Source organism: Onychostoma macrolepis, chromosome 02 (assembly GCF_012432095.1).
Source record: "Onychostoma macrolepis isolate SWU-2019 chromosome 02, ASM1243209v1, whole genome shotgun sequence".
Lineage (NCBI taxonomy): Eukaryota > Metazoa > Chordata > Actinopteri > Cypriniformes > Cyprinidae > Onychostoma > Onychostoma macrolepis.
In genome coordinates, this window is record NC_081156.1 from 32587792 (window position 1) to 32613014 (window position 25223).

Consider the following 25223-nt stretch of genomic DNA (forward strand, 5'->3'; position numbering starts at 1 on the left):
TAAAGTTTTGGAACAGTTCCTTCAATATGCATAATTCAAAATTGTAATGGTGAAAAATCATTTGAACACTGTACTTTGTGTTCCGGACATTTCTTAGAGATTAGAAATATTACAAATCCATTAAAATCAGGTTAGAATTGGAATTGCAAGAATTTGTAATGCAGGTGTTTGAGTTTAATACACAATGCCATAGCGCAACTCTCATTTAGCAATAAAAGATGGAGAAATTTTGTCTGACCTTTTTAATGGAAAATTCATATATAAATGAAATCCTTATAAAAGTAATGTAATTTGCACTCTTTCTGTAGAATTTTCAAGACAATTAAATTCAGCCATGAGTGTAAAATAGAAATGCAATAAAACAACACTATGAATTTTAAAGCTCAAAGGACTTATGTATCTAAAGATTTAGATGCTGTTGATATTGTATGGCTATGCAAGTATCTATACAAAAACGTGTGTGTGTGCACGAAAAGCTGAAAATTCACATAAAATCACGTTCACATCTCCAGAAACATTCTGGACTGGATTCAATACTGAGGGTTAAAGGACAGAGATCAATTGTTGTACACCATCTACACAACTTTTATTGAGCAAGGTAAGAAAATAGACAAAGCAACAGCATGATCCAGTAAAGTTATGAATAGAAAATCAGTCTGGAAAAGAAGAAGAGATACAGAGAGAGAATAAACCACTGGAAAGAAGCTAAAACAAACAAAAATAACCACATCCGTCTTCAGAATAACAACAAGCCGAAACACCACACTATTTAGGAATGTTGATTTCCCGGGTTTGAAACGGCACATCACAGGTGAGGGGTGTTTATGTACACATGCATAGGAACGCTGCGGCTGGTGACGGGCTCAGGGAAGGAGCGGGAATCAAGTACAGTGGATAGGCACTTCATTTTCCATGACTTATCTGAAACACAAGTGCGAGACACTTTAATCTCACGCACAGGAAGATGGTTACGGAAATTAAAGTAATTTAACACCCCCCATATTGAATCCCTTCTGGAATCTATTTCTCATCTTCTAATTTGAATTCTCTGACAATCAAAAAGAGCTCGGTCTCCGACAAGAATAAGGCTTTCTGTTTTCTACGTGGCTCTGATGGGAAATCTAATTTGGCCTTTTTGAAAGAGAGCTGAAAATAGAAATGGAAATAATTTAATAAATGAATCATTGTACCCTGGAAGTATACAGTGGAGAAAAATTCACATGAAGCACATATGGAGTGATTCATGTAATTGCAGATCGTTTGCTCAAAGTGCTTTTTCCCCCTTTAATATATAATATGTTTTCAGCTTGGCAAAAGTGACATGGAAGTGCTTTCAATGAAAGATGAAAGATGGTAACTCAACAGAGCAAAAAATGCTCAGGTACAAATCAATGAATGAAAGAAAAATGGCAAACGGAAAACCCAAAATAACTGCATTTAAAGGGAAAGACTGTTTAGCACTAAAACTGATCATTCAAATGTATGCCACCTGCTATATCATGAAACTAAATCTAAAAGAGCAATTGAAGTCAAGATGAAATGAAAACTGACTGTTTTCTTAATGCACTTTCTGAGCCTTAATGTTTAGAATTTTTGCATTTTAAAAGGGAATTTTGGATGTGGGAGAAAGATTTAGCCATGAAGATTTCACAACAGGTTAAAGGTGATCATGCACTTTTGCCACAAAGATGCTTGGTTTGAAAGTGAGCTGTACTTCATGCATCGCTACACTACTGACAATAGACAATGGGCCAATTTTTGCATGCTACTGTGACATGATTCATCTGCATGTTACTCCAAAAAAAAAAAAAAAATCTTCAATCAAAAGACTGAAATGATTTCCAAAGGTGGCAACCAATAATAACTTTTGCACAAGGAAATAACTCACAAAACAAAACATGAAAAACTAGTGGCAATTCCATTTGGTGTCGCATGTGGCACATAAATTACACACTTCACCCTTAAGGATATGCAAATGATTCATCAAAAACACACAGATGTGTTACCTTGAGCTGAAGCCAGAACTGCGAGACAATCTGTCTCACTTCTAATAGCGGTACAATTGTGTGAATCCACTCAAGAACCGAAGAGTGCGGCAACCTGATTGAAGAGCTTTCAGGAATATTACCGGACACTCTTTAGGTCAAACAAAGAGCTTGCCATGTATGACGCATTACAGTGTCTTATACAAGGGTAATTTTAAACTCAAAATTGATCTGACTCGGCTTTAATCAACAATATTTATGTGGAACCGTAGGGTGAGGTGAAAATTCATTTTCAGCTTTTTAACTGTAAGATATAAACCTTTCAAGACACTTTTCATTTCAGCCTATTATTATTTAACACCCTTTTCTCAAAATACCGGTGGAGAAAATGAATAAGAAAAATACATGTCCAAAATTGGAGAAAAAATGTACAGTCACTGTTTTGCTCTGTGGTAAAAATAAGTATCAAGTACGATATACAAAATAGCGTTATAGTGTTGTGGATCCAATACAGGGGATGATGTGAAGAAAAGATGCGAGGTTATATTTTACATGTTCACCATCTGACTCAATAACAATAGAAAAGAAAACACGTAGGCTTGAACATTTGGCCATGCAACTTCTCCCATTGGAAAACATCTACACACACATCTACTATAAACATGCCAAAACTCACATATTTAATAGAAGAATAATCATCTGAACACTTTCTGAACATAAACACTGTATGAAAAAAACGCCATATTTCCTGGGGGATGCCCCACATCTTATTGAACATTTTTATACTTTACTAAACGATACCCACAATGCACCATAAACTGTTGCAAGTCAACAACTTACTCAATTAAAACGCACACATACAAAAATGCAATATGTTCCCTAACCTGAGAATTATGCTAAAATGGCACTAGTGGGCACCGTTAATGTCCATTAGAAACAAACACATACGTTGTTGTTCTGAAGAAACTTCTTTGCAAGCATTGTGTATGTTAGCATAGCCTCGGTATAACAGTTTGACCTGTGCAACTTTTGGTTACTAGTATATCCCTTGTAAAAACAGTACCATGGTAAAGCAATATTTTGACATACACAGTATCATGGCACTTCAAAAAATACTATGATATATTCAGGTTACATGTCCAAAAATTTGGGCCATGTGAAAAAATATGGGTATAGACTGCCATGTAAATATGGTACTTCATGATATCAGCATGGTACTTGTTCAAAAGCAAGGTATTTCCACAGTACATGCACAAAAAACGATGATATTACCATGATAAAGCAATGGTATTAGATCAGGTATTGCAATATTACAATACTTTGACATATACTACAGTACTGCATGATTACCATTTTTATATAAATCACCATGGTAAGTGTCAAAACCATGGTATGTGCCCAAGAACCCATGCCTATCCAAGTTACAGCAAAAAATGCCATAGCATTATCACAAGCATGTCCAATGGTCATTTTTGGCACAATTGTTTTTATGTAGTATTTTGAACTCTTTCTCCAAACTGCGTAGTATTTAGTCGGGAATAGAGAGTGATTTCAGACACAGCTACACAGAAGCAGATTTAAAAGGGCTTTCTATTTACAGAAATCACATTGTCTTGACATTCATGATGATGTCATATGCTCTGTCCAATCACGAATCACGCCCTCTCTAAAGTCCCGTGTCACTCAAAGTGAGCAGCTTGTCACTCAATAAGGCTGAAGGGTGTTTTTTAACTGCACAGATTCAGCGTTCAAAAGTCCAGTTTTACAGTGAGATTGAAAGAAATGTCACAGTCTCAAGAGCGGAATTAAAGAGGCATAAGGCAAAACACTGTTATTACAGTAATATGGGGACAAATATATATTTGTCATTCTCATCATTTTAAGGCTCAAATGGCTGATGAAGCATGCATTTGCATCTGGCCTTTAGTGACTTCAAAGCTTCAGTCTACAATAATGTGCTTTTGTTGTCAAGATACGCCATATGGGAGCTGTTTTATCTATCGGTGTCTCCAACAGTGAGACACAGCAGGGTCTGGAACCGAGAAGACATTGGTCTCAACACGAACACGAACCCTGGAAACTCACATGTATACAATCGAAGCATGCCTGTACACTCATGGGCCATATTTACAGAATATCTCACATACAGTACTGTACATCTATACACTCTCACTGCTGGTAAACATGTTGGGAAGCTGCAATAGTTAGTTGGAGAGTTCTACAACCAAAGGGACCAAATCACTTTGAGGACTCGAAATCAAAGCTGGGATATTTCCTTGTCTGGTTCTGTTAGGTGAAGACTGCATTGGTGTGTCTGGAGGATGAAATCTGACCTCTAGATCCCAGAAAGCAACTCCTTCAGGGGTACCTCCCTCTCTCCCAATAGGGTATCTCTCTTCAGACTGGTGCCTTTGTTGACTACCTTCATCTTGATGGCGAGGTTTTTCACCTGTGCAACCGGAAGGGAGTCAAAGTAGAAGTCCTCGTTGAAGACAGGGTTGCGGCTGTTCTTGATAATGGTGCTTCGCTGTTTCTGGAGCTTTCCCGGGTTCAGGTACAGAGCCACGCAACAGTTGATGCTCTTCACATCGTACTGCTTATCGTAGAGATCCTCAGCCGCTAGCACGCGGACGTGAAGCCTGGCAGCGTCGATATCGTAGTCTGTGCAGATGCGGAGAGTTCCTCCTTTGTGGAGGTTGACGGTGTGCTGCATGAAGCGATCCATGTTGCCTCCGTGTTTCCGTCCTCGGAATGCCGGAGAAGGAGGGCAACGTAAGCGCCTCTGAATGTTTGGGCTGGTCTCCACAGAGCTGCACTCGTCGGTGGAGAGAGAGCTGTGCCGGGCGAAGGAGCGCTTGGCCCGGGACACTTTGGCTTGGGTTTCGTGGGTGAACATCTTGAGGAGGGATGCGGAACGAGACAACAGAGGGGAGTTGAATGGGGAGGACTCAGCCGAGGAGCAAGTGTCGCTCTCCCCTCCGCTGAAGTACCGGTAGGGGTTGGAATGGGACACGTTACAGTCGCTGGGGTTTAAGTGGTTACCCTGCGACCTGCGTTGGGTGTTGGGCGAGGTGAGCGGACTTGTGGGGTCGCTATGGAAGAGGGACTCTTTACGTCTTGTGTGAGGACTTTCCATGAGCGTGGCAAAACCATAGGAGGTTTGTGCTTTGGGTACGTAGGGCAAGGACATGGCCGTCTGGGATTGGGGGTCTGCGTTTGTGTTGAGGTCGCCCACTTCCCCAACCACCAAGTCATCTGCGCTCTCAATCTGGATGATGTGGCGGTTTGCAGCTTTGAGCAAGTTCTTGGTGTCTCCAGCCAGCTTGTTAATGAGGCGCGGGCTGCGTGGACTGCCCTGTGGCGTCTTGCAGCATATGGTCTGCTCGGACGTGGAAGAATGGAGCCCGTTTTTTGGCTTCATTTCCGGCGTCTCCTCCTCTGGGGGGCAGCATACCAATTTGGGCGGAATAAAGAAGTCGGGAATCTTGTCAGGGGTGAGGACGTTGCTGTAGGAGGTGGCTTTGCTCTGTTTGTCAGCCGAGTCTCCCTGCCGGAGAACGTTTCCCTCCACTGAACCACGGATCTTTTCCAGCAGCCACATCTCTCAGCGAGGTCTGGAAGAGATGTGCAATTGCACCCTGTGGGCACAGAGAGCGAGATGAAATATCATCAACCCACACCGACACCTGCGATTCATGAATGCAAATACAAACTGAATTCCGTCCATCTCCTCGCTGCTTTGAGTACACTGTCACCCAGTGGATTCTTGGGAGATTCTGACACTATGTTAACACATTGCTAACACTAAAAAGCAATTGTTAAAGACAGCTGACACCTGTCTCCTTTTCCGTTATCAATTGTACACTGTCACCTCGAGGAGATGCTGCTCAGTATGCACTCAGCATCATGCTTTCATTACACATTAAATCCGCAAAGCTTATTTACATAAGAAATATATGCAGAATGTACACAGATGGTTTCAAAAAGCCAATGAACACTATGTGTGCATATTATTAACTGTAAGTGCAGGTACAAACAGGTACAAAAAAAACAAACAAACATGAAAATGACTCAATGAGCTATTTCTCTATTTTCTCATCTTAAAATAGATTATTTTTCTTCGGCAATTTGGTTTAATTCAGGCATATTAAATATTATTTCTGACTTCAATAAAACCTAGTAGGTTTAGATTTTATTGCATTAAGTACTATCTAAATATTTCTTTATTGATTTTTGTTGTATTTCCAGTATCACAATATCCTACCACACATTTGAGTATATAGATTTTACCTTCTATTACCAGGATTTTCAAGCAGAGGTCTGTGGACACCTGGGGGTCCGTGAGAATTGGGTTTACAATGAGGTTATATTAAAGAGATTGAAAGATTTAATGACGTTTCTGCACTGTAAAAAAATGAATCTGTGCACCTTAGTGAGTTATTTCTTCTTGATCTGACACTTAATTATTTTTACTGGTATAACCAAATGAAGTCAGTTGAATTAGTCATATTAAACATTTTAACTGATAAAACAATAATTCATTTTAATAATTCAATTTTTTGTAAGTGACCTGAACATTATCTAATGGCATCACAAGCAATTTACAAAGTAATTTTTCTTAATCATTTTAATGAAAGTTAGTATTAAGTGTTCTTGGTACGAGTCCCTGGGTCTATAAACGTTGAAAACACTTTCTCTATTATAGGTCATTTCTCCATACACTTGATGCATGGAACTTTTCCCCACCGACAGAGTCCTCTGCGCAACAGCTGCACTTCAGGTCAGTGTTTAACGAGCGGAGACCGCAGCACACTGTGATGTGAAATACGGACTGCGCAGTATTTGCTCTGTGACTGCAGAAGCGCAACAGTGAGACGGAGCTGCAAAGGGGGGACTTTATTTGTTCTAAAGTAATTCCTATTCATAATATCAGGCGCTGTCTATTTAAACAAACATCTACATCGTCTAAATTGGCACACTTGAGAGACTTTGCATGCTATTGTGAAATGATTTTTTGATCTCTTACAAAATATACATAGGCTACAGATATAATTTCTAATAAGTTACTATATTAAAACTTAAATAAATGAATATGGGACCTCCTACAAGCAGTGTAGGAAGGGAATTCCAAGAAAGGCTACTATATTTTTTGCAAGTGTTTTCCATTTTTCATAAAATAGCGGACCTGGTATATTTTTGAGAGAGAAAAATGTTCAACAGATGGTATTTTATGTCATGTAAAACTCAACGAACATAACAAATAGGCTACTATTCGTAAAAAAAACCTTATTTGACAATCATTTCGAACATCTGTAACGCGGTAAAACCGATGCGATTGCTATTTTCACATTCCAACACATTATAATGAGCAATAGTTTGATACTCAGATATTTAGCTCCGATAATTAGTTTTATATAAATATGCAATTAACTATACTAATATATAATGAATACATGCATGCATTTAAACTTTTCCAAAGCTGCTCCTGTATATATATATATATATATATATATATATATATATAAAAACCTGTTGAATCCCAGTTGAACTTACGTGAAGTGGTTTGTGGTCGGGATCTGAAGTAAGCGTCCTCGCTTCAATCCATGAGTTGTTGCTCGTCTCACCTCTCACTCCAGGACAGAACTGTCTGTTGGCACTGCGCGTCTACTCGAGGCTTTAATAGCGCACCGTGCGCGCGCACGGTAACGCGCACCACTCTGCAATAACTCGCAGTGAGTTCGGAATAGAATACTAGAATACTGCTTACTGCACTGTTTAAAGCCTTCTGTATACTGCCTACTACTTAAGGAATACAACAGGAACAGAACAGACTGCTTACTAAAAACTACAGGCATGTTATGTATTCTATTTAAAAATATATGCAAAAAATAACTTGAAAATAGTCAGTAGATGAGCACATATTGACTAGGTTAAAGGAATAGCTCATACAAAAAAGAACATTTTCTGAAAAAGTAGGCTACTTACCTGCGGGCCATTTAGCATTACATCACTTGCTCACCAAGTGCCTTCAGAATGTGAGTCCAAACAGCTGATAAAAACATCACAATAATCCACAAGTAATCCACACCACTCCAGTCCATCAATTAATGTCAAACCACTGCTTTCAGCTAAAATATGAGCCCTCTGCATAATATTGCTTTCTCCAGCTGTGAAAAAGTCACCTTGTGTGAGTTACTGTAGGAGAGATATGCACAGATCAAGAACTGTTTACAAGCCAAAACAGTCCAAAACATTTCTAAATAAGTAGCATAGGCATTGCATACTTCACATAGTATGCATACAGCAGAATATAGCATGATTGAATCAATCAGAAATGGGCAGTGTGCCATTTCTCATGCAGGAAAACCACATCTCTCTGTCAGGAAAATCATGATGCATGGATAACTGTGAGTGAGCTGCAACAGGCACCATTCAAAGTGCTTCATCAATTAGACCTTTTTGTCTATTATTCACAACTGGTGGAATCTTATAGCTGGCCAGTGAGAGAGAAGCGTTTTGAATTAAATAGTGCTCTGAGATGATGTATAATTGTGTTTGATTTGCTGTTCTCTGATCTGTTGTTTCCCTGGAAACTTGGAGAGAGTACTATGGAAACGCACACCCATATTGTTCATGCAAAAGCTGAAAACTTTTCCAAAAGTCAGCTAATTGGAGAAAAGGCATGTTAAAATCACAGCAGACATACAATCTTTTCCCCGGATTAAATATAGCTGCAGAGTTTCAGGTCTGTGCATGCAAACGTATGGCTAGCTCACATGTCAAGAAAGAAACAACGAAACATTATGACATCTTTAAAATCCTGAATTATTTATATTATTACACATTGGATCAGTTAAAGGAATAGTTTACACAAAAAAGAACATTTTCTGGAAATGTACTTACCTTCAGGCTATCCAAGATGTAGATGAGTTTTAAGATTTGGAGAAATTTAGCATTACATCACTTGCTCACCAGTGGATCCTCTGCAGTGAATGGGTGCCGTCAGAATGAGAGTCCAAACAGCTGATAAAAACATCACAATAATCCACAAGCAATCCACACCCCTCCAGCTGCATGTCTGTAATAAACAAATTCATAAAGACAATTTTAAACTTCAAACTGTCGCTTCCAGCTAAAATGCGAGTCCTCTATCCATAATATTGCTTTCTCCAGTCATATTGTCTGAATCAGGAGAGAAATACACACAAATCAAGCACTGCTTACAAGCTAAAACAGTCCAAAACAGTTCTAAACAAAGATGTGGGTGGATATCGATATGAGAGGTCAACAAGAGATGGACTTTACATGGGAGGAAGTATGGATTATGGACTCGTATTTTGGTCAGAAATGACTATTTAAAGTTAAAACACTGTAATGATGAATTTGTTTCTAACAAACACAAAGCTTTTTGCTTCACCAGATGTTAACTGATGGACTGGAGTGGTGTGGATTATTGTGATGTTTTTATCAGCTGTTTGGACTCTCATTCTGACGGCACCCATTCACTGCAGAGGATCCACATGCATCTGGAGTAGAGAAATTTGTGTTTCTCCTTTTTAACGCAAAACACAAATTGTGTTCAACACCACATCCCCAGGTATGCTGTTTTATTAGCCTCTCTCCATCTCTCTCTGTCTGTCTCTCATCCGCTGTCTGGGCTTAACATTAAAATGCAATTAAATAATTGCCTGGAGAGGTGAGGAACATTATGGCTATGAAAGTACCGCAATGATCACATTCACTCTAATTTCCCAGGATGCATCATGGGCTGAGCTACTGTCACGCAAGTACGCTTTCATTTCTATTCCATCATCTAAAAAGTCTTCATCATGTGAATACAAATGCAGAGATGAGCTTGCAAAAGCTGGTTGGTGGTTTTGCCCACAGTATCTCTCTATGAAACAATGAGGGGGATTAGATATTAATTATCTGCAGAAAGTATTATGCACATCTGAGATAATCATCCACTTTGACTGTAGCATAACAAAAGCTGGTGTCCAAGTGCGGCCAATTCAGCGCTGATGATAGTGTTTACAGATCTAAAGTCTATCATCAGAGAGAGGGTAATGGCTTCAGACCAATTCAGAAATATCCAAATATGGACACATTGTTATGCGTTTACACTTTATTTGTGCTTCAAGAGTTGATTAAGTTTTTTTGCAGCCACTTTGCAGTGATATCACTGTAGAAAAACAAAAAAATAAATTGTTCAGAATACACAATCAAACAAATGTAAAATATCTTTTCTGAACGTTGTGTCATATGGATCATAAATTAAACAATGTTAGTTGACAGTGCATTATCTAATGTCAACAGATAGAACTTTTGATTTTAAAAATGTAAAAGGGTCAAATTAAGATGGGCTATGATTAATAAATGCTGTAGAAGTACTGTTCATTGTTAGTTCATCCTAACTAATGTTAGACAAGTCTATGCATAAAAAATAAATTAGAATCTAAAGCCAGTTTTCTCTGCCATCTCCAGGTTGGACTAAATCTGTTCTAATCTTTATCTATTATAATCTTTAAAAAATGATCTAATGGCCTATGTTTAAATGCTTGGATTTCGTTTTGTGGACAAATAAACATATGCATTTCTATACAAAAACAAGTCTGATTTTTACTTTGAGATTTTATATGAAACAAATAACCAAAGAGATCAAAAGACTCATGCAATAACATTCTATATTGATTCTTCACTGATTCTTTGAAGCACTTTAGGTTCATCAAGGAGACTTTTTCTCATCAAGAACCATTTTATATATATATATATATATATATATATATATATTAGTTATAACATTGTACATTCTTTAAATCAGTATTCCTGTGGCTTAAACAGTCTGCCAAATGCATAAATGTACGTTGTTGTATATGTACAGATACCGTGTAAAGATTTTTTAAATTAAGAACTTAAACCTGCAGGTTCAATACCAGTTGAGCTCTACAGCATCTGTTGAATGGTTAAACATAATTTAAATTAATTTCTCTGCTTGTAAAAACTAACAAACATTCATCGTAAGTGTTGCACATCCCACAGACTTCCAATGTACAGTATGTGCATTTGTAGACACTTGTTTTTTGTATGCATGCTACAAGTGCTGTCAGTAGACTTTAACTTGTGTCCAAACCAATATTCCTTTAAAATGGGTTGGAAGAATTATTTAAAATGATATTTAATTATATCAAAAGAAAAAAAATAGTTAAAATGTGAAAATAAAAAAATGGTATGTATGTTTATAGACACACACACACACACAATTCTATTTTATTAACTAACATTAACAAAGATCAATAAATGCTGTAAAATATACACTACTCACTGTTTGTGCATGTTTGCTAATTGCTATTTTTTCATATATGAAAAAAAAAATCAAATATAAGAAATGAAATATATTAACCCCCATTTTACTGCATTAATAAATGTAATTATTATTAACTATTGTTTTATTAAATAATATACAGATAGAGTTTTTGTAAATTCTAGAATCACAAAAATAGCTGTGCTTAATCAATGTAATATACTGTATACTGACACGGCCAGTTTCTGTAAATAAAAAAGTTCAAAAACAAGCAGCTCTATCAAACTTACAGCAGAACATACAGTAACAGGAAACATTAATGCTTATACCTTCAAATTCAGTGCTGTTTATGACAAAAACGCTGACCGCTGATTTACAGGAGGCATCACAGGAACTTGCTCTGCTCATTTGGTAACGTTTATTTTAACAAGAGCAGGAGCCATCAAACATGTTTGAGAAAATGTCACGGTATGATATTTTAACAAGCAGTGTAAACAACAGGTCTAATGATCTCTGTCGGGTAATTCTCACACTTACTGAACCCAATTGAACTCTGGGAGCAGGAGGAGGAAGAGACGAAAAACCTCTGCTTCCACATACATCTACAGAACGTGCCTACAATGACAGAAATTAAATGGTTACTGCCATATGGAACACGATGCTATTTTAACATCCATTCACGCCGGTGTGCAAAGACTCAAAATTACACTCATTCAGTGAGATTCTACTAAAAGCAGGGCTCTGACTAAAATAGAGCCATTTTCCAGGTAGAAAAAGAGTCAAAGCACGCAAGACAATAACATCTGAACCTCTGTGAAAGAATAAAAAGATCATCTCAGGAAACCACAGACACGGCGCAGTGAAAAACCTGCTTCCCGGTCCGCCGCCGCCACTGTTGTTGTCTCTTCCCAGCTCGTTCCCATGGTGATGCGGGCTACACGATTTACTGACATTTGGCCACAAGTTATTTTGCTCCGCTCTCCTCTCTTGAATCGCCCACTTGTCTCATCAGCGAGAAAGTCCAGTGGGCGTCAGCACGTGGATCTGTTAAACAAAAGGAGAAGCGTGGAGACGAGCGTAATAAATCCCAACGTCAACCTGTCACAAACACCCACCGGCCAAGAACACCTGCGTCACCTCTGGCCATCACAAAGGTCACTCAGGTATTACAGCTGTTTTACCTGAGATGAAAGAGGGTCTGCGGGGTCAGCCAGAGAGTTAGCTGAGCTTAAGGAGTAATCTGCACAGAACAAAAGCCTTTATTTTCCTGGCAGAAGCAATACGAGAGCGAGACATCGTTCCATTTCCTTTCTTTTCAAGGGTTTTTCCAAAGGATCCTAATCAAAACAATACTTCTAATTAAGTTGTGCTTGACACAGCTCTGACCTAGCAGATGTCACAAACACAATATCACTGCACTGAAAATCAGAATTAAAATGAATGAAACTCTTAAAAATTAAGGTTCCAAAAGGTGTTTCTCGCAGTGATGTCATAGAAGGACCATTTGAGTTCCTCAAACAACCCTTCAGTGAACAATTCTTAAAAGAACCATTTTTGTGCAGAATATTTTAATAATCTAAAGAACCCTTTCCACAATAAAGGAGGAATGTAAAGATTTTATGGTTGTTAAAGCTTCTTCATGGAACCATAGATGCCAAAAATAGAATCTTTTATAAGAACATACTTCTACAGACTTTGACTGGGGTCAGTAAGCAACCACTCAAAACACACTAGTAACCATATAGCAAGGTGCTAAAAAAAAAGAGTTTTATGTTGTCAGTGCATCAGTGATATGTAAAAATTCATGTGCCTGGGATCCAGTGAAGTGTGTGGAAATTGTAAAGAGAAGAGGACCAAACACCAAACCCTGAGGTACCCCATTGGTGTGATTTAGATACCACACCTATCAGTGAACAAGTCTTAAAAGAACCATTTTGTGCATAACATTAATAATCTAAAGAACCTTTCCCACTAAAGACAGAATAAAAGATACCATGGTTGTTAACGCTTCTTCATAGAACCATAGATGCCAATAAAGAAGCTTTATTTACAAGAGTGTATAAGAGAAAATACGTCTTGTCTTCTACTGTGATGTGACAAACAAGATGGTAAAAGAAGAGTCTTAATTAGTGGCGCTTACTAAGCCTAAAATCTTTTCTGTTGTCTGTTTGTTCTGTGCCACACAATTTGTGCTAAAAACATGAAACCTCAAATTGTACAGCTTGTTGAGGTATGCAATTACTTTTCTGAGGTTTGGACTTACCATTTCCAATTGGCGGATGACAAAACAGGAAAATCCCATAAGCTTTGAAGGAGGAAGCTGAGCCATATCTAGACACCTGAATTTCATACAGACTCTGACTTAGGTCAGTAAGCAACCACCTAGCAACCACTCAAAACTCAAGCAACCATACAGCAAGGTACAAAAAATGAAGTAGAGTCATGTGTTGTCAGTGCAGCAGTGGTACGTAAAAAATCATGTGCCTCGGACCCAGTGATGTGTGTGTTAATTATGAAGAGGACCAAGCATTGAACCTTGATGTACACCCAATCGTGTGATTTGAATACAACTTGTCTGAATCCCTGAATGAAACCCTGAATGATGTACCTGTAGACAGCTGCAGAAAAGTCCAAGTTCATGACATATTCATGTATGCTGTACACTTGTTTGATCCTCTTCCTTCATTACTTTGTTCAATTCATCCATATAAATAAATAAATAAATAAATGAATAAAAATAACAAAACACATTAATATACACACACACACATATTTATATATACACAACTGTTCAAATGTTTGGGGTCAGGAGGATTTAATTGTGAAGAAATTAATACTTTTATTCAGCAAGGATGCATTAAGTTGATCAAAAGTGACATCCAAGACATTTATAATGTTGCAAAAGATTTATATTTCTAATAAATGCTGTAATTTTGAACTTTCTATTTATCAAAGAGTCCCAAAAAGAGTTTCCACAAAAATATTAATAAGAAATATTTCTTGAGCAGCAAATCAGCATATTAAAATTATTTCTAAAGGATAATATGACTGGAGTCTAAAGACTGGAGTAATGATGCTGAAATTTCAGCTATTACATTTTAAATATATATTACAATAGAAAGCTGCCATTTTAAATTGTAATAATGTTTCACAATATTATCAGTTTTTATATACTATTGATGAAATAAATGCAGCCTTGATGATGAGCTTCTTTCAAAAACATAAAAATAAATAAATAAATTAATTAATTAAAAAAAAACTTATATGGACCTCACTTTTTTTTTTAGGATCCTGCAAAATATCAGTTAAGTCACGTGTGTCCAAACTTTTGACTGACAAGTTAAGCTGAATGTGTTGCAGTGCTGTTTCATGTTGTTTTTAACAAGCGAACAGTCAACATGGTTGTCAACGCTATTAAAATGTTCAAATGGCACCAGTTCCAAACACCACACAGAAAAAAAGCACTAAACTGAATCAGATATTTTGCTCTGGAAAGACTACTGCTGAGATACAGTAACAGTGCCAAAAAGTTTAGATCCGTAGTTCACGTGAAGAAGAAGAAAAAAAAAAAAAAATTGGACAGCTGTAGCTGCCTGTGTGCTAAATTGCTCCTTAGTGATTTATAAAACCCGTCGTACTGTAACCTTTAGATATGATCATCACCACACTAAATTCTGTGATTTTTATCTTCCAAAATAATTACATATTCAGTCCTCATCTTCTGTCCAAGTCTATAGGAATACTCATAAATCAAAACAATTGAATATGAAGAAAATATGCAATAATATTCTAAGCAAACATTTGCATACTGCCTTTGTAGTTTATTGATGACTTCTGGTACAAAATGTGTTTGATTCCATTGCCACATCACATAAGGGAAACATTAAGTTAACTAAGGAAAGGTAGGTTTAAAAATACAAATATAAAGTTATTTACAAAATGTTTAATTGAAAATGACATCACACCATTATCACCAGATCTCATCTAGATCTGTTATGAATCAGACTGAATTTGCTAGGTTAAGGCATCCATGTGAATTCACACTAACTTTTAGAAAAGAGATATAATTAGATATATTAAATGTTAAATTACATGTGACGCTTTGTCAATAATGACTGTGATGATTTATGAACAAAAAACAAAACTGTTAGAGGAGAACCAGCGCTGCATGTGATACATGTGTGATTTTGCCTGCTGTGACTGACAGAAAAGATCATTCTGATTACAAAATTGAAAAAACTACTGTACAGGACAGGCAATCAATCCACTCCTGACCACACCAAGGTAGGCTGGTTATGTAAGAGTGCACAATTACCCTGCTTTTATGCTTTTAGCCTTAAAGGTGAAGTGTGTAATTTCTAAAGCACTAGTGTCACCAAATGGAATTGCAAAAATAATGACCCAACCGTCGGCATGATCCCCGTGTGTGACAGGTCAGTCGAACTGATAGGCTACCTGTAACTCACGCCACCAGCTGAGAGAAAGAGCCACAGAATCACAGTGTTTAAACTTATTGGGGGAAATTAACCTAGTAACGGTTTGCTTTACTTGCAAACATTTTCTCAGTTCCAAATTGTAAAATCACCAACCTTAGACATTTTAATGGGAAAAATATGAACAGTTTCAACACTGACAGCAACAGGTAATGCTGGGTACACACCACAACATAATCGGGCTGATTTTGGGCCGATTTCTTCCCTTCCGACCATCCTAGGTCAATGTCCCGATTATCTTGGCGATTCTAAAGATTATCTTATCAGATTTTCCTGTGGTGTGAGGTGTGTTAAGAGTGACTGACCCGATCGCGAAATGGAAATATTCAACATGTTGAATATTTGTGACCCTGGACCACAAAACCAGTCTTAAGTCGCTGGGGTATATTTGTAGCAATAGCCAAAAATACACTGTATGGGTCAAAATTATAGATTTTTCTTTTATGCCAAAAATCATTAGTATATTAAGTAAAGATCATATTCCATGAAGATATTTTGTAAATTTACTACTGTAAATATATCAAAACGTCGTTTTTGATTAGTAATATGTTTGCTAAGAATTCATTTGGACAACTTTAAAGGCGATTTTCTCAATATTTAGATTTTTTTGCACCCTCAGATTCCAGATTTTCAAATTGTTGTATCTCGGCCAAATATTGTCCTAACATAAACTATACATCGATGGAAAGCTTATTTATTCAGCTTTCAGATTCTGTATAAATCTCAATTTCGAAAAATTGACACTTAAGACTGGTTTTGTGGTCCAGGGTCACATTTAGGATCAGAAATCCTGATGTGTGGGGGGAACCGGGGTCACCACACACTATAGGAGCAAAACGGTTAAATCTAGGATTTTTTGTCCTCATGTTTGTGGGCTCTCACATTTTGAAGATCTTATAAGATTTTAAAAATCTTTTTGTGTGTACCCAGCATAAGCAGAGGTTTGGAGAAGGACTAACAAAATGTGTGTTCACTTTAAAGCCAATTGTGCCCCCTGGTGGCCGATTTCCTCATATTTCCATTTATTAAAGGTAAAAACTCTACATTATCTTGACGTTTTACATTTTAACCAATAACCACAGTTTTAACCATTATTTATTTTTAGGATGAATAAATTGGCAACACTTTATTTTACAGTGTCCGTATAATGAATTATTAAAATAAAAACAATTACTATGTGCAATTACACACAACTTTACAAAAATGACATATTGAATACACGGTTTATTAGTATGAAGCAGTAGTGGTATGTAAATGCATAATACAATGAACACTGTAATACAAAGTGTGACCAACACATTTGCAAATGTCTATCTTTCATCTAAGCTTCATCAGATCCTATGTCATTGAAAGTGGTCAAATAAAGCCAGATTACAAAGAACCTATTAAAACTATTGTTTTTATGCATCAAAACGGCAATGCCAAATATAAAAATGGCATTTTCTTAGGCACTTATTCTAGTGTAAACTTTGTGCTAACTACTAGCATTTCTATTTGTCACAATACTGCATTTAAAAGACCATGTTGTGATAACTCGTGTCTCAAAAGTTGCTCAGCATCAATGCAATATTCAGACTTGGTACAAAATGGTTCAGAGGCAGAACTTCTGTGTTTCCTACTGCAGTGTGTATGTCTATCAGTCATGTGACCGTATCCACATCAAGTTAATAGACTCTTACATTACCACACATTGATTTGTGTGAACTGTGATCCTCATCTATGTATCGCATGGGTCAAATACCACAGGAGATCATGTTGTAGGGTGTTTGTAGTGACTTGCGGGTGGATGTCTAACAGCAGCGTTTGCTGGAGGGAGGAGGCTGTCGTGTCAGTTTAAAGGACTCTTGGCTGTCAGCGTCTGTGTTCTCCAGCGGAGGGATCTGTCGACCTACACAGATGTGAGAACATGAACAATTATGCCACCACCAGTTCAAAAACACTGTGTTCATGTCACTGCATTAGAAAAATACAAGTGTGTTTATGTAATGAAGTGCAAACTTTCACAATAAACTGACATCAAATGTGATAGAGGTGATGATGATTAATGCTCACGACAAGATAAAGTTAGCTCCGAGTCGTTGTCACTGACTACTAAAGGAAATATTTTAACTCGGCACAAATTTAATATTGTGCAAAGATCATGCATATCATGCACATATGACAGGTCTAGATATATTATCTACAATATCACTTACAGTTAGACTCATAAACTACTAATGGAAGGATTATCTCTAATAAATGTACACTACCGTGCAAAACATTTGGGTCGGTAAGAGTTCTTATTACATTTTTTCCCCTCAGTATTCTTTAATGAACAAAGTCTGAAAGAACAGCATTTATTTGAAATAAGTCTTTTGTAACATTATAATGTCTTTACTGTCATGTTTGATCAAATTGACAGGTCCTTGCTGAATGAAAAATAAAAATGTAAAAATTGATGTAATTAAAAAAAAAAAAAAAAAACTATATCTTGCTAAGGTAGTGTAGTTATTGAATGTAAAATTGTCTTGCAATTATGAGTTAGAAACTCACAATTTTTTTTTATTGTAATTTTTTCCCTCTGAATTCTGCTTAAAATCCAGGGGAAAAATATGTAAACTTTTAATTTGAAAGAAATAAAGATCCATACTGATTTGAGAACGCTTTGTAAAATGACAGAGAATGAGGGAGAAGATGCGACAGTAACAATTCACTATACGCTGTAGTGTAGGGACTAGTCTTAGTGATACTTACTGATTTTCTGAAACAGCTCTTCTACGTTTACTGCATTTCTGGCACTGGTCTCCATAAATATGGCTGCAATGGACTCTGCAAAATCTTTTGCCTCTTTAGTTGGAACTTCCCTGGAATAAAAACCGCCACTGAATATTAGTAAACAATCAGCTCACTCACAGAAATCATAGAGTGTTTGCTTAGCCTGAGGAACGTGTTCAACTGAGGACAGGACCGAAACAAACATCAGAGGGGATTGTGGTAAACGAGCACTGGACTGCCTGCAAATGTCGAATAATTATACAGACGCAAAAACCGACAGTTGGGAAAATTACGAGGGAAAAGTGATTAAAAATTTCTAAATGGAAATGGCTTAATTGACAGTGACACGGTCTCAGCAAAACTGTCATTGAAGGTGCAGTTTGCAGCCATTGAGATGAGTGTGAGTCTAAGTTTCTCAGAACTGAAAAAGCTCAAAATAAACTCTAATAATCACAACTAAAGTGAAACAGCATTCGCAGGCCATTCTTTACTTCCACAATGTAAAAGCAGGACTTGTGTTTATACGTTAGGAACTGACTGGATAGCAAGTTATTACATTTTATTTATGAAATTATGAACATTAGTTTTGAACATTTTGATTAAGTTGATCTGCTCTTCATGTGCAATTTCAATTTCATGTCGACTTAATGCAGAAATATGCTGCAGGAAAAACGGCTGCAGGTTTTGGAAAGAAACTTTAGAGAGTATAATACATTTTCAGAAAGAGAAAGAGGGTCTAAACCTGATATCACCCAGATCGGTTTTATTTCCTGCTATAGCCACAACTATATCCTCCGGCCCGTGTTCCTTTAGCTCCTTCACCCACTTCTTTAACGTCTGGAAAGAGTCCTGCAGGAACCAGACACATCACAATACACATGGAGATTCAAATAAGAGGCTGCCCTTCCATACATTTCATTTTTCATTTAAGTATCAACTTTGTCTCAGATGCTTCTGAAATTCCACAGGAGATCAAATGAAATAGACACCAATGAATCAGTAATTGTCATAATATGTGACCCTGGACCATAAAACCAGTCTTAAGTATCAATTTTTAGAAACTGAGATTTATACATCATTTGAAAGCTGAATAAATAAGCTTTCCGTTGATGTATGATTGGACAATATTTGGCCGAGATACACCTATTGAAAATCTATGAAAATCTGGAATCTGAGGGTGCAAAAAAAAAAAAGAGAAAATCGCTTTTAAAGTTGTCCAAATTAAGTTCTTAGCAATGCATAAGTTTTGATATGTTTACGGTAAGAAATTTACAAAGTATCTTCATGGAACATGATCTTTACTTAATATCCTAATGATTTTTGGCATAAAATAAAAATGGATAATTTTGACCCATACAATGTATTTTTGGCTATTGCTACAAATATACCCCAGCGACTTAAGACTGGTTTTGTGGTCCAGGGTCACATATAGAGCTATACAATTGAGGATACCAGCTATAAAACGTGGATAGCAGCTCAGATCATTTGATCTTGGATGAATTTGAAGAGAAATATTAATAATAATATTAATATTAAATATTAATAAAAATAAAATAAAATAAAAATATTCATACTGACATCCCTGACTTTTGTTTTGAAAAATTTGAGCACAGTTTGATGTGAAATCAGTTTAATCTCCATTCAATCTCATTGCTTTCTGAGAAACAACTGATATATAGGCAGGATCTCATGTGTCATTTTTCTATCAAATTGTGTACTGCACCTTAAACACATTTAAACATGCTTTTTAAATAGAAGCAACTGGAAAATGAATTGCACAAACGTACTATAATACAACTTACAAGCTTTGTAATGTCGTAAACAACGACGGCTGCTGCAGAGCCCCTGTAATACATGGGAGCCAACGAATGAAACTGCAGAAAAATAACATTTTGTCATGTTGGGAGCTTTTAAAGATTCAAATGTTCATTTTGATGATTATATGTTAAATAAGGCAAGAATCTCTATTACTATTGTTCTTACATGGGGTTAGTGACTTCTAACAAGTTTTGCAGAGGACAACACTCACATTTTCTTTAAAAACACTGTAGCATTGTTTTAATAAGGCATATTAGGAGGACTTGTGGTGCACGAGATGTGCTATAGAAAATATGACGTCAAGTTCAAAAGGAGACACATATTTTCCGAGCGATCTGAACAGACAGTAATATTGAACATACAGACGTGAACACAAAGTCACGCCAGCACTTCCCAAACTCACACACACATTTCCACCACACCCGATGAGTCACACCTACCGTGAACTCTTAACTCTGTGTTCGTTGGAAATGAAATGTGATTTCTCTAAGTAAAAACTGTGATGTCAAATGTGAGACAGAGGTTTGACTTAGAATCATCTTGCATCCTTTAATCTTGTGTTAAAGGGAGAGTTCATCCAAAAATTAACCTGTCATCAATTACTCGCATGTTCCAAACGTAAATCACAGAGTTTTCCTTTTTGAGTGAACTAGGCTATTGCTTCAGGTTAGGAATTAATGGGCACTGTGTGTGTGTGTGTGTGTGTGTGTGGGTGTGGGTGGGTGGAAAACAGAAGCTGAATGCTATGGAATCATGGGATGGAGTGTTTTTAGCTAATAAGCTCTGTTCAGGTTGCATGAGATAGAAGTGGATGCACGAATATGCTCAAAGATCTTCAAATAAACATGCAGAATTATGACATTAAAGGGTTAGTTCACCCAAAAATGAAAATTAGCGTGTAAACATCTGTAAACACATGTAAACACACGTAATAAAACTTGCCTCACACGGCTCCGGGGGGGGTGAATAAAGGCCTCCTGTAGCGAATCCATGCATTTTTGTAAGATAAATATCCATTTTTCAAACGTAATAAACACTTTTTTCTCACTTCCGCTGACTGTTGTATGAGCAAGCCGTTCCGGCGGATGACATAGGACGTCAGCGTTACATGATTAGTGACGAACGCGGAGAAAAAAAAACGCCGGTCACGAATTAGAAGCACAAAACGAGGATTTGTAAAGAAAAAAGTCGGAGGATTTCGATATAAGCCAAGAGGAGACTGCTAAAGTAAGGAAGCATAGACATTTTCATATCTATGCATATCTCAGAGGCGCGTGCGCGACTCATACATCCTACGTCATCCGCATATGACAGATAGCGGAAGTGAGAGAAAAGTGTTTATTACGTTTGAAAAATGGATATTTATCTTACAAAAACGCATGGATTCGCTGCAGGAGGCCTTTATTCACCCCCCGGAGCCGTGTGAGGCATGCACTTTATTTCACGTCTTCTGGACTGTTGACAAAAAGCACCCACTTATCCCCATTGTAACGCTTGGAGGGGCCAGGACAATTTTTAATATAACTCCTATTGGATTCATATGAAAGAAGAAAGTCATATACACCTAGGATGCCTCGAGGGTTAGTACATCACAGGCTAATTTTCATTTTTGGGTGAACTAACTCTTTAAGGAAGAAAAAGACGGTCTCAGATGAAATAAAAATGAACAAACACATAAGTAAAAGTTTCATAAAAGATTCAAATACCTAAGCTCCAATTTCTAAAAAAATAAAACAAAATAAAAATTCACTCACTCGTTCCTGCCCTGCGGTGTCCCAAATCAGAAATTTGTGAAGTTCATTTCCACAGGGGACAGTCTTTGTTAAAAAAGAAGCACTGAAAAACAGATTATATTATAAACATATGATTTGATGATGATAATAATGAATTCAATTTTGTATATACATACATATATATATAATATATATATATATATATATATATATATATATATATATGGGTAGTTGCCGTATCAGTGTGTCCTATGAAAAATGTAAAAAAACAACAACAACAAAAAAACCCTCTAACATTGAAGATAAACCTCTCTCATGCTATTGTAACCAAGAATGAAGATACATTTTTCTCATGTTATTTGTATTCATTTTTTTTTTTTTTTTTTGATATGTCACACCATAGGACACAGTCCAATTTTTATTTGTCAACTACCCATATATATATAAAATTCACTCATATATATTGAGATATTAATTTGTTTTTTTTAATATATGTTTTATACATGTATATAAACTGTGTAATACAGTCTTCATTAAAGGAGGAAATTACATCAAAGTGACCTTGACTAAAATATGAAGAAAAAAAGTTTGTGCAAATTGTGCAAAGCTAAAAATATTCTTTTGTCCAAGTGTAATGAGTAACTTAACCAAGAGAAATCAGCATGTGCTGATGTAAACAAAACTGAGAGGAAACAACTGAACTGACTGAATCGGCTGTTCAAAACTGTTGGTTTGACTCATGAAGGTATATTTAGACACACATTCTTCCTCCTCCACATGAGCAGACGGATGTGATTTCTTCACCTCAGTTTGTGTAAATCCCTACACCTACATAAGTGTTTAGTAAACAGATGCACCTACCCTATTGTTGGACTGATGTTGTGGTCAAAGTGATCTTGAACAAATCGACACACGATACTTGATTTCCCCACACCTGTGTCCTGATTATGAGAAAAACAAAAGCACTGAAACATCGGGAAATATCAAATATATGACCAATGATCAATGTTTAAATGTCTTTCGCTGTTTGACACATGACTCCAGACTATTATAGAATTAGATCAAAAGATGTGGACATTAAGAATTTGAGATTTCATGTTTTTTTTTCTGCAATGTGTGATTTCTGAAGTATGCATACTGTACGCTGTATGGAATACAAATTTCTGTATGTATAAAATACCTGGATGACATGATGCACAGCATATGACTACAGCATACTGCACAAAATACCATATCCCACAATGCACTTAAGTTGACCTTCAGTTTCTAGTGAATAAGTGTTTTTAACTTTTGTATGCTGCATTGTTGTCCAATTGGATTTATTACAACATGTTTGCTATAATCACGTTGGTTATCACCTCGGAATGCATTTTAAATCCAATTTTGCATAAAATGTCTTAACTTTAGGTTAATTTCAATCAATAAGTCATAAAGACCTTTAAGAAGTGTTTCAACATTGCATCATGATGAACACATTCATTTTTATTTGAATTATCACTCAGTAGGTTATTTAACCATGTATTACTATGTATTATTGAAAGGCTTTTGTCTTTCAAACTCATTAAAAATGTACAAATTCTCGTTATTTCTTATTTGCAGACATTCTCAAACTTTTTGTCACCTGAACCTCTTTCATGTAATATATTTAGCAATTCTGTAAAAGACAATATCTCCCTTTGCATTGAACTGTAACTTTGCAGATGTTGTTTATGCTCAAACAGCAACATTACACACTAACTAAAGTTAAAAATATGAAATCATAATCAATGATCTCTTTAAGTACCCCTGAGATTTTAAAATAAATATTTTAATAAGCAAGTATCAAATTTGCACGTTCACGGTTCTCTGACATTGGTTAATGGTCATATGGCGCGCAGGTAAACAGTTTTTTCTTTTTAGTAAGTGAATTATTTTGATTGTTATTTTAAAATGATTTATTTTAATTCTACATTTTTATGATTTAATTACATGTTTGCCTTTCATTAAACTCACAAACCCTCTGCAGTTCCTTTACGAACCCCAGTGCTGTTTGGCAAACTTTGATGTAATAAAATGTTTAATGCACTTCAAATGCAAGGAATATATTTTCTCACTCTTTGTATTTTTACATCATTATGGCACAAGATTATCCTGTTTAAATCAATGTGATAAACGAGTTTGGTCAAAAGTAATCTGATTATATTACCTAAAATGTGTAATGTAATGGATTACATTACTGACTACAATTTTTTTTACATGTAATTTGGAATCAGTAACAGATTACAATTTGTAAGTAATCTACCCAGCTCTGGTTACAGCTAGGGCCCTCCATGTAAAAAGAAAATCTGCGCACAGTATACATGGTGCAGACACAGTCAGAGTAGTATGGTAGTATGCTCTTCCGTTCACAGCCAATGAATTCCGTTTTACGTTCTATTCTTTCTTCTTCTTTTTTAATAATATGCAACACGCAGTACATACTGCTCAGTGCGCTAGAATTCCATTTCGAACACAGCCAATATCCAGCCGGCGGTGACGTCATGGCCGCAAACATTCCTAAAGAATGAATTTATGCGAAAACACGTCCAGCTTTAGCTCCAGCTCTCTCATAAAATACCCGACGATATTTGTGTTAACAAATCACGATGGTTCACATGACTGAAAGAGGAACTTCGTAACGGTAAAACATCACTAGGCGATGAGTATGAGAAAAGGAATCAGAAATAAACAGAGTTCCAGTCAGTCTGTTTGTGTCGAAGATCCTGAAGCCGCAGACGGAGGAATCTCAACACTCACCCCGAGCAGACAAACTTTCAGTTCCCTGATGGCCATTGTAAAGCACGTTAAGGCAGCTGAAGCATTATTTTAACAGTCTCCAGTCTTGTTTTGTCGACTCTCATCCATCACGGTCACAGCGGACTGTTCATCCGTAAAACATAAACTCTTGACCATCTCCTTCCCAAATCTAACGGAAACCGACTGGAGAATTTCGACTGAGCTGTCACTCACATCACGTGATGACATAAACCACGCCTTAGAGAGAGAGAGAGCGATTGTTCAAATAATAATATAACAATAATAAAATTGAATGAACGCATGCCCTTTATTACTGTTATTTTCAAATTATTTAATTTTTCATCTTTTTAAAGTCTATCTATCT

General features: G+C 36.5%; 2 protein-coding genes across 2 annotated transcripts; both read right to left on the minus strand.

The window, feature by feature from the left end:
- Positions 1-599: 599 nt before the first annotated feature.
- Positions 600-8875, minus strand: LOC131552702 (C2 calcium-dependent domain-containing protein 4C). Its single transcript, XM_058796650.1, has 2 exons — positions 7539-8875; positions 600-5623 (listed from the first exon to the last, which is right to left on the minus strand). The coding sequence occupies exon 2, from the start codon at positions 5584-5586 to the stop codon at positions 4321-4323; it is 1266 nt and encodes a 421-aa protein (XP_058652633.1). The 5' UTR covers positions 5587-5623; positions 7539-8875; the 3' UTR covers positions 600-4320.
- Positions 8876-15008: 6133 nt separating this feature from the next.
- On the minus strand, positions 15009-25078 carry rab31 (RAB31, member RAS oncogene family). The gene is made up of 7 exons (XM_058765356.1): positions 24860-25078; positions 22946-23025; positions 22106-22187; positions 20336-20407; positions 19276-19382; positions 18513-18622; positions 15009-17667 (listed from the first exon to the last, which is right to left on the minus strand). Exons 1-7 carry the CDS (start codon positions 24893-24895, stop codon positions 17570-17572), a joined length of 585 nt encoding a protein of 194 aa, XP_058621339.1. The 5' UTR covers positions 24896-25078; the 3' UTR covers positions 15009-17569.
- Between the last annotated feature and the right edge of the window lie 145 nt (positions 25079-25223).

Coding starts and splice junctions, on each gene's coding strand:
- LOC131552702 (XM_058796650.1), bottom strand. CDS start 5,586: ATGTGGCTGCTGGAAAAGATCCGTGGTTCAGTGGAGGGAAACGTTCTC.
- rab31 (XM_058765356.1), bottom strand. CDS start 24,895: ATGGCCATCAGGGAACTGAAAGTTTGTCTGCTCGGG. Junction 22,188..22,945: donor AACATCAGTCCAACAATAGG/GTAGGTGCATCT, acceptor TCTGTTTTTCAG/TGCTTCTTTTTTAACAAAGA. Junction 20,408..22,105: donor ACACCGCAGGGCAGGAACGA/GTGAGTGAATTT, acceptor ATTTTTCTGCAG/TTTCATTCGTTGGCTCCCAT.